Source organism: Aegilops tauschii, chromosome 5, assembly GCF_002575655.3.
Source record: "Aegilops tauschii subsp. strangulata cultivar AL8/78 chromosome 5, Aet v6.0, whole genome shotgun sequence".
Taxonomy (NCBI): domain Eukaryota; kingdom Viridiplantae; phylum Streptophyta; class Magnoliopsida; order Poales; family Poaceae; genus Aegilops; species Aegilops tauschii.
The window spans coordinates 508818539-508828303 of NC_053039.3; the positions used below are offsets into that span (position 1 = coordinate 508818539).

A 9765-nucleotide genomic window follows, 5' to 3' on the forward strand; every position below is an offset into this window, starting at 1 on the left:
TACTTCTGACCTCGAGTCGACCAGCTCCACCGACCCGATGCTTGTCGACTCCGACACGGCATCTCTAGACGCCTTCCCCACCAACATGGTGGTCTTCGACGACCCTCTCCCTCGCGCCGACAGCAGCAGCAGCATCGTCACGGAGGTGCTCCTCATCAACCACGACGGAGCCTCTGGTGATGGCGCCCAAGACTCGCTCGAGGCAGTGCTGCGAGACCTGTCTGTGCCCATCGCAGAAGACGCCGACACAGAGACACTGGAAGCACGCCGCGTCCAGCTCATCGAGAGCGCCAAGAGGTTGGCGAGCATGAGACGTCTCTCAGAGGCTTACCAGCGCGAGATGGACCGCGCTGTTGGCGGCACGCCGGCTCCTGGCGGGCCCAGCCGCATTGGCATGGTCCGGCAGTGTGGCGCTACCATCGCCAGCATGTTCGGGGCAACCGCCCTGTCTAGCACACCCCCGCAGAGAACATACGAGCTGCCCAGGCGGCAGCAGACGAGCTGGACAAGCTCGAGGGTGACGAGCGTCGCCACATGACAGAGCGTGTCCAGCGACTCATCGACGCGGCTGCTGAGCAGCAAGAGACTGATGCCCGCTGTTAGGCGGAACCCGGCACACACGCCGCCGACCTCCCCCCACCCCCCCCCCCCCCCCCCCCCCCCGCTGAGATCAAGGCGCGACCTCCCGGACGCCGACTGGTGGCGTCTGTGATAGAAGAGACAAGGAGTCGGCTGCCAGCCGCAGCCGAACACGCCTCACCATTGAGCGCGACAGAGACGGACGCCCAAGAGCAGTGGAACGGTGGGATGATTATCCGCCTCCTCCTCCCCGCAGGAAGAGGCGCGCCTCCCCGACACTCGGCGACCGCCTTGGCCCCCGAGAAGGAATCGGAGAAAATGATGCCCGCCACCGGATTGATCGCCTCAACCGATACCTGGCGCTGGAAGAAGAAGACGCGCTGGGCCCGCCTTGTTTTGGCCCCCGCATCTGCGACGAGCCGTTCCCCAAAGGGTTCACGCTCCCAAGAGATACGCCCAAGTATACCGGCTCCGTGAAGCCGGAGGACTGGCTGGTCGACTACTCCACAGCCGTTAGCATAGCAAACGGCAACAAGCGTGTTGCCGTGAAGTATGTTCCGCTCATGCTCCAGGGCACCGCCTGGACATGGCTGAACAGTCTGAAGCCCCACAGCATCAACAGCTGGGTCGATTTCACTGAAGCCTTCGTCCACAACTTCACCAGCACGTACAAGCGACCGCCCAAGCCTCGCCAGCTCTCCTTGTGCGTCCAAGGCCCCAACGAGTCGACTCGCGACTACCTCGCGCGCTGGGCCGACCTGCACAACTCTTGTGAGGGCGTGCACGACGTGCAGGCAATCGAGTACTTCACCGCCGGGTGCCGAGAAGGCACCCTCCTCAAGCACTGACTTCTCTGCGATGAGCTGGCCACCCTCGACGAGTTGCTTATCATAGAGGACAAATACTCCACGGCCGACTCCTCCATGAAGGCGGAGATTCAAGTTGGTGCATCCGGCAAGGTGGCTCCTCAGGCTCCTCGGACCCCGGCTGGCGACTCCAGTCGGCGCCAGCAGCAGAACGACAGCAAGCGCAAAGCCCCAATGCTGGCTTCCACCAGCCGGCAAGTGGCAACAGTTGAAGATCAGCAGCCAGAAGGGCAGCCCCAGCCCAAGCGTCAGAGAGGCGGCAAGCTGAATTGGCTGCCCGCCTTCTCCTATGAGAAAACCCTCGATGCTCCCTACAAATTCCACAGCGGCGCGAAGCCGTCCAACCACACCACTCGGAAGTGTCACTGGCTCACGCGAATCTCCAAGGGCGAAGGACTGCTACCTCCGCCGCCTGCTGGCCAGCCTCCCCCGCCTCCTCAGCAGTCGGCGGCCCGCCTAGCATTCGGCACCATTCAAGATGAATTCCCCGAAGAGCATGGGGCCTACGTTGTCTTCACCAGCCAGGTTGACGACAAGCGCAGTCGGCGTCAGCAACACCAAGAAGTCAATGCCGTTGCCTCCCAAGTCCCAGAGTTCATGCACTGGACCGAGAAGCCCATCAGCTGGAGTAGAGCCGACCACCCGGAAGTGATGCCTTCTCCAGGATCCTATGCCCTGGTGTTGGATGCAACGTTTGCAACGGAGAGGCGAGCTGCTCATTTTCCCCGAGTCCTGATAGATGGCGGCAGCAGTATCAACATCCTTTACCGCAGTACCATGGAGAAACTGTGTATCAAAGTGAAGCAGCTCCAGCCCAGTCGGACCGTCTTCCACGGAATTGTGCCCGGCCTTTCTTGCTCACCAATCGGCAAGATCAAGATAGATGTCCTCTTCAGAGATAAGAATCATTTCCGATGCGAGCTAGTGGGCTTGGAGAGCCCGTATCATGCATTTCTTGGCCGACCTGCTCTGACCAAATTCATGGCAGTACCGCACTACGCCTACCTCAAGATGAAGATGCCGGGAACCAAGGGTATTATCACCATAGCTGGAGATTACCAAAAATCGGCCGACTATGCAGCAGACAGCAGCCGGTTGGCCGAGTCCCTGGTGATTGCCGCAGAGAGGAAGCTCCTGGACCGGGTGGTGGCCATGGCCAGCAAGCACCTGTACCTGTCACCAGATCCCAAAGAGTCAGAGACCCAGGCCTCCTTCCAGCCGGCTAAAGAAACAAAGAAGGTCCCCTTGGACCCCGAGCACCCGGAGAGACACGCTGTCATAGGTACCAACCTCGATAGCAAATAGGAAGGCGAGCTCGTCGATTTCCTCCGTGAGAATCGGGACATCTTCGCATGGTCCCCCAAGGACATGCCGGGTGTTCCGACAGATTTCGCCGAGCACAAGCTACATGTCAGAGAAGATGCAAGCCAGTCAAGCAACCCCTCCGCCGACTATCGGGGGAGAAGAGAAGAATCATTGGAGAAGAGATCGCCCGTCTGTTGGCAGCCGGCTTCATCATGGAAGTCTTCTTCCCAGAATGGCTTGCCAACCCAGTCCTTGTACTGAAGAAGAATAAAAAGTGGCGCATGTGCATTGATTACACCAGTCTCAACAAAGCCTGTCCCAAAGATCCATTTGCCCTGCCGCGGATAGACCAAGTGATAGACTCCACAGCCGGATACGAGCTGTTGAGTTTTTTGGATGCCTACTCAGGATACCACCAGATCAAGTTAAACCCGGCAGACCGCCTGAAGACCGCCTTCATCACACCATTCGGAGCCTTCTGCTACCTGACCATGACATTCGGCCTAAGAAATGCCGGTGCCACGTTTCAGCGTTGCATGCAGAAATGCATCCTCAAGCAACTCGGCAGAAATGCCCACGTCTACGTAGACGATATTGTGGTGAAGACGGAGAAGTGCAATACACTCCTCGAAGACCTCAAGGAAACCTTTGAAAATCCGCGCCAATTTCAAATCAAGCTCAACCTAGAAAAGTGCATGTTCGGAGTACCAGCCAGCCAGCTCCTTGGCTTCCTGGTCTCAGAACGCGGCATTGAGTGCAACCCTGTGAATATCAAAGCCGTCGAGAGGACGGAGAAGCCTGCCCGACTGCGAGACGTCCAGAAGTTCACCGGCTGCTTGGCATCCATCAGCCGGTTCATCAGTCGGCTGGGCGAGAAGGCTCTTCCCCTGTACCAGCTCATGAAGAAGACCACTCATTTTGAGTGGAACGACAAGGCGGATGAAGCTTTTCTTCAGCTGAAAAAGATGTTGACCATGCCGCCTGTCCTGGCAGCTTTGACTGCTAAAGAGCCCATGTACCTCTACATCGCTGCCACCAGCCGGGTGATCAACACAGTCATGGTGGTGGAGCGCCCGGAGGACGGCAAGGCACAGCCGGTCCAGAGGCCGGTGTACTATTTAAGCGAGGTACTGTCAACTTCGAAGCAGAACTACCCCCACTATCAGAAGATGTGCTATGGCGTGCACTTTGCCGCCAAGAACCTGAAGCCATACTTTTAAGAGCACCCGATCACGATTGTCTGCACTGCCCCAATCGCTGAGATCATTGGCAACAGAGATGCATCTGGCCGAGTGGCCAAATGGGCCATCGAGTTAGCCCCCTACACCATCTGCTACCATCCCCGCACCGCCATCAAGTCCCAAGCATTGGCCGACTTCCTCGTCATCTGTACCTACAGCCAGCTCCGGACTCCACTCATTGGCGGATGAACTTTGATGGCTCGAAGATGCGCACCGGTTTGGGAGCCGGCATCGTCCTTGATACGTCTCCATTGTATCTACTTTTCCAAACACTTTTGCCCTTGTTTTGGACTCTAACTTGCATGATTTGAATGGAACTAACCCGGACTGACGCTGTTTTTAGCAGACTTTCCATGGTGTTATTTATGTGCAGAAACAAAAGTTCTCGGAATGACCTGAAACTCCACGGAACATCTATTTGGAAAATAAGAAAAATACTGGAAGAAAAATCCATGTCAGGGGGGCCACACCCTGCCCACGAGGGTGGGGGCGCGCCTGCCTCCCTAGGGCGCGCCCCCTACCTCGTGGGCCCCCTGACGCTCCACCGACCTCAACTCCAACTCCATATATTCACTTTCGGGGAGAAAAAATCAGAGAGAAGGATTAATCGCGTTTTATGATACGGAGCCGCCGCCAAGCCCTAAAACCTCTCGGGAGGGCTGATCTGGAGTCCGTTCGGGGCTCCGGAGAGGGGGATTCGTCGCCATCGTCATCATCAACCATCCTCCATCACCAATTTCATGATGCTCACCGCCATGCGTGAGTAATTCCATCGTAGGCTTGCTGGACGGTGATGGGTTGGATGAGATCTATCATGTAATCGAGTTATTTTGTTAGGGTTTGTTCCCTAGTATCCACTATGTTCTGAGATTGATGTTGCTATGACTTTGCTATGCTTAATGCTTGTCACTAGGGCCCGAGTGCCATGATTTCAGATCTGAACTTATTATGTTTTCATGAATATATGTGAGTTCTTGATCCTATCTTGCAAGTCTATAGTCACCTACTATGTGTTATGATCCGGCAACCCCGAAGTGACAATAATCGGGACCACTACCGGTGATGACCATAGTTTGAGGAGTTCATGTATTCACTATGTGCTAATGCTTTGTTCCGGTACTCTATTAAAAGGAGGCCTTAATATCCCTTAGTTTCCATTAGGACCCCGCTGCCACGGGAGGGTAGGACAAAAGATGTCATGCAAGTTCTTTTCCATAAGCACGTATGACTATATTCGGAATACATGCCTACATTACATTGATGAATTGGAGCTAGTTCTGTGTCACCCTATGTTATGACTGTTACATGATGAACCGCATCCGGCATAATTCTCCATCACCGATCCAATGCGTACGAGCTTTTCACATATTGTTCTTCGCTTATTTACTTTTCCGTTGCTACTGTTACAGTCACTACAAAACACCAAAAATATTACTTTTGCTACCTTTACTTTTGTTACCGTTACCACTACTATCATATTACTTTGCTACTAAACACTTTGCTGCAGATACTAAGTTATCCAGGTGTGGTTGAATTGACAACTTAACTGCTAATACTTGAGAATATTCTTTGGCTCCCCTTGTGTCGAATCAATGAATTTGGGTTGAATACTCTACCCTCGAAAACTGTTGCGATCCCCTATACTTGTGGGTTATCAAGACTATTTTCTGGCGCCGTTGCTGGGGAGCATAGCTCTATTCTTTGAGTCACGTGGGATTTATATCTGCCGGTCACTATGAAGAACTTGAAAGATGCTAAGACAACAATTTATCCCTCAACTACGAGGGGAGGTAAGGAACTGCCATCTAGCTCTGCACTTGATTCACCTTCTATTTTGAGTAAGCTTGCGACACCTAAACCTGCTTTTGCTATTCGTTTTGATATGTCGCATGTTATTGATGATGCCACTTCTGCTATGCATGATACTTATGATGAAACTACTTCCATGCTTGATACTACTGTGCCACTTAGTGAATTTCTTGATGAACAAATTGCTAGGGTTAGAGAGAAAGAAATTATTGAAACTGATTATATTGATGAAAGTGATGATGAAGACTCGCCTGTTATTCATGAGGGTTATGTTTTTGAAAAAGAAGCTGCTTTAGCTATTTTAGCTTGCAAAGATAGATATGAGCTCAAGAGGTTATTAGCTAAATGGAGGCAGCAATCTCTTAATACTAGAATGAAACCTGACCCTCCTTTTGCTACTTCACCTATCTGTGTTACTGATAAGGATTATGAATTCTCTATTGATCCTGATATAATTACTTTGGTTGAATATGATCCTTTTCATGGCCATGAATCTGAAACTGTTGTGGCACATCTTACTAAATTAAATTATATAGCCACCCTGTTCACTAATGATGAGAGATCTCGCTATCTTTATATCCTTAAAATATTTCCGTTCTCATTAAAGGGTGATGCTAAGATATGGTTTAATTCTCTTGATCCTGGTTGTGTGCGTAGTCCCCAGGATATGATTTATTACTCCTCTGCTAAATATTTCCCTGCTCATAAGAAACAAGCTGCTTTGAGGGAAATATACAATTTTGTGAAAATTGAAGAAGAGCGTCTCCCACAAACTTGGGGGAGGCTTCTCAAGTTACTTAATGCTTTGCCTGATCATCCTCTCAAGAAAAATGAAATACTTGATATCTTTTATAATGGACTAACCGATGCTTCCAGAGATTACCTGGATAGTTGTGCTGGTTCTGTTTTCAGGGAAAGAACACCGGATGAAGCTGAAATTCTATTGAATAATATGTTGACAAATGAAAATAATTGGACACTTCCTGAGCCAGCCCCTGAGCCAGTTCCTGAGCCTATTCCTAAACCAACTCCGAAGAAGAGGGGTGTTCTATTTCTTAGTCCTGAAGATATGCAAGAGGCAAAGAAATCTATGAAAGAAAAAGGTATTAAAGCTGAAGATGTTAAGAATTTACCTCCTATTGAAGAAATACATGGTCTTAATCTACCGCCTGTTGAAGAAACATATGATCTTAATCCATTACCTATTGAAGAACCTCATGGTCTTGATAACCCGACACAGGTAGTAAAGGTAAATTCTCTCTATAGATATGATAAAGCTGAAATCCCTCCTACTAAAATTGCTAGCCAATGCTTGGATGAGTTTGATAACTTTATGTTTAAGCAAGAAGATTTCAATGCTTATTTTGGTAGACAATTAAAACAAAATGCTTATACGCTTGAACACTTGGGTGATTATATGGCTAATGTTAAAGGTGAACTTAAACTCATTAGTAAACATGCTTCTATGGTTACCACTCAAGTAGAACAAGTACTTAAAGCTCAAAAGGATTTGCTCAATGAAATGAATAGTAAGAAAAATGATTATGCTGTTAGAGTGGCTAGAACTGGTAAGATGACTCAGGAACCTTTGTATCCTGAAGGCCACCCTAAGAGAATTGAACAAGATTCTCAGAGAAATAATATTGATGCACCTAGTCCTTCTAAAAAGAAGAAAAAGAAAAATGATAGGACTTTGCATGCTTCTAGTGAACCTAATGCTGAACCACTTGAGAATCCAAATGATATCTCTATCTCTGATGCTAAAACATAATCTGGTAATGAACATGAACCTAATGAAAATGTTAATGATGATGCTCAACCTAGTAATGATAATGATGTAGAAATTGAACCTGCTGTTGATATTGATAACCCACAATCAAAGAATCAACGTTATGATAAGAGAGACTTTGTTGCTAGGAAACATGGTAAAGAAAGGGAACCATGGGTTCAGAAACCCATGCCTTTTCCTCCCAAACCATCCAAGAAAAAGGATGATGAGGATTTTGAGCGCTTTGCTGAAATGATTAGACCTATCTTCTTGCATATGCGATTGACTGATATGCTCAAAATGAATCCTTATGCTAAGTATATGAAAGATATCGTTACTAAAAAAAGAAAGATACCGGAAGCTGAAATTTCCACCATGCTTGCTAATTATACTTCTAAGGGTGGAATACCAAAGAAACTTGGAGATCCAGGAGTACCTACTATACCATGCTCCATTAAAATAAACTATGTTAAAACTGCTTTATGTGATCTTGGAGCCGGTGTTAGTGTTATGCCTCTATCTTTATATCGTAGACTTGATTTGAATAAGTCGACACCTACTGAAATATCTTTGCAAATGGCTGATAAATCAACTGCTATACCTGTTGGTATTTGTGCGGATGTGTGTGTTATGGTTGCAAACGTTACTATTTTAACGGACTTTGTTATTCTTGATATTCCCGAGGACGATAGTATGTCTATTATTCTTGGAAGACCTTTTTTGAATACTGCAGGGGCTGTTATTGATTGCAACAAAGGCAATGTCACTTTTCATGTTAATGGTAATGAGCATACGGTACACTTTCCGAGGAAACAACCTCAAGTCCACTGTATCAATTCTATTGGAAAAGTTCCATCGATTATTTTTGGAGGTTTTGAATTTGCTCTTCCTACTGTCAAGAAGAAATATGATATTCTTATTGTTGGGGATGTGCATATCCCCGTTGAGGTAACATAGTGTTATTCGAAATTTCTCCGGTTCCATGTTATTCGGAATGAGTTTGTTAACAAGACTTGATCAACCTTGTTAGTGGATTCTTTTTTATGAGCATGAGATGGATGAAACTAGAGGGCACAACCTTCTGTACCCTCTTTCGACTTTTTGTTATTTAGTTGAAATAAAGTAAAAATAGTATTTTTCTGCCTGTTTTCTGATTTATCCGTGCAATATAAAAATACCCCGAAAATAAAAGTTCTCCAAATGCCCTGAAAATGGAATATGATTTTTTCTGGAATATTTGAGAATATCTAGCACTGAAACGCAGCAGGAGGGGCAAGCACCTGGCCACGAGGGTGGAGGGCATGCCCTACCCCCCTGGGCGCGCCCCCTGCCTCATGGGCCCATGGTGGCCCCCCTCCACTTATTCCTGCACCCACACACTTCTTCTTCCTCCCACAAATACCAATATCCAGCTCAAGCACGAGTTCTAGCTCATTTTGCTGCGATTTTCGATCTCCTTGCTCAAAGCACCTCTCACAAAACTGCTTAGGGAGATTGTTCCTTGGTATGTGACTCCTCCATTGGTCCAATTAGTTTTTGTTCTAGTGCTCTATTCACTGCAAATTTGTGCTGCCTAGGTGACGATGTTCTTGAGCTTGCATGTCAAATTTATATGGTTCCAAGTAGTTCTAATGCATGATATAGGCTCTAGGCACTTGTAGGAGTAGTTCTATCAATTTTGTTGAGCTTGGTTCACTTTTATTTGAAGTTACTAAAAATTTCAGAAATTTTCAGAAAATAATGAAGAGATTTTTGAGGGGCTCATCGAGCCGAAGCTCGAAGGAAAAGCACAGTGAAGAAGCACAGAGGCCCAAATATAATTTGCCTCGCACCGCGGAGGTTCGGCCGTGTGAATGGCCTTTCGATGATTTCTTGAGAGAAGCCGGGATTTATGATGATTTCTATTCATTGGCTGAGAATGCTGGCCTCACCGACTTCCTCCGCGACCAACGTCATTAGTATCTCTTACTCACCAATACTTTTGTGCAAAACTTCTACTATTATCCTAAGGAAACACCTCCTTCAGTAGAGTTTCATTTATATGATGTTGTTAAGATGATGCCACTAGATGAATTTTGCAAGGTTTGCAAAATACCCTTCGAGGGTACCTTAGATGAACCACATCGTAAAGATGTGGATGGGTTTATTGACACTATTACTGTGGGGGAAACCAGGAAGGTTTCCGATGCAAGAATCA

At 47.9% G+C, this 9765-nt stretch overlaps 1 protein-coding gene across 1 annotated transcript; it reads left to right on the forward strand.

The window, feature by feature from the left end:
* Window positions 1-2222: 2222 nt before the first annotated feature.
* Window positions 2223-2750, forward strand: LOC109787288 (uncharacterized). The gene has a single exon (XM_020345842.1). It carries the CDS (start codon window positions 2223-2225, stop codon window positions 2748-2750), a length of 528 nt encoding a protein of 175 aa, XP_020201431.1.
* Window positions 2751-9765: the final 7015 nt, after the last annotated feature.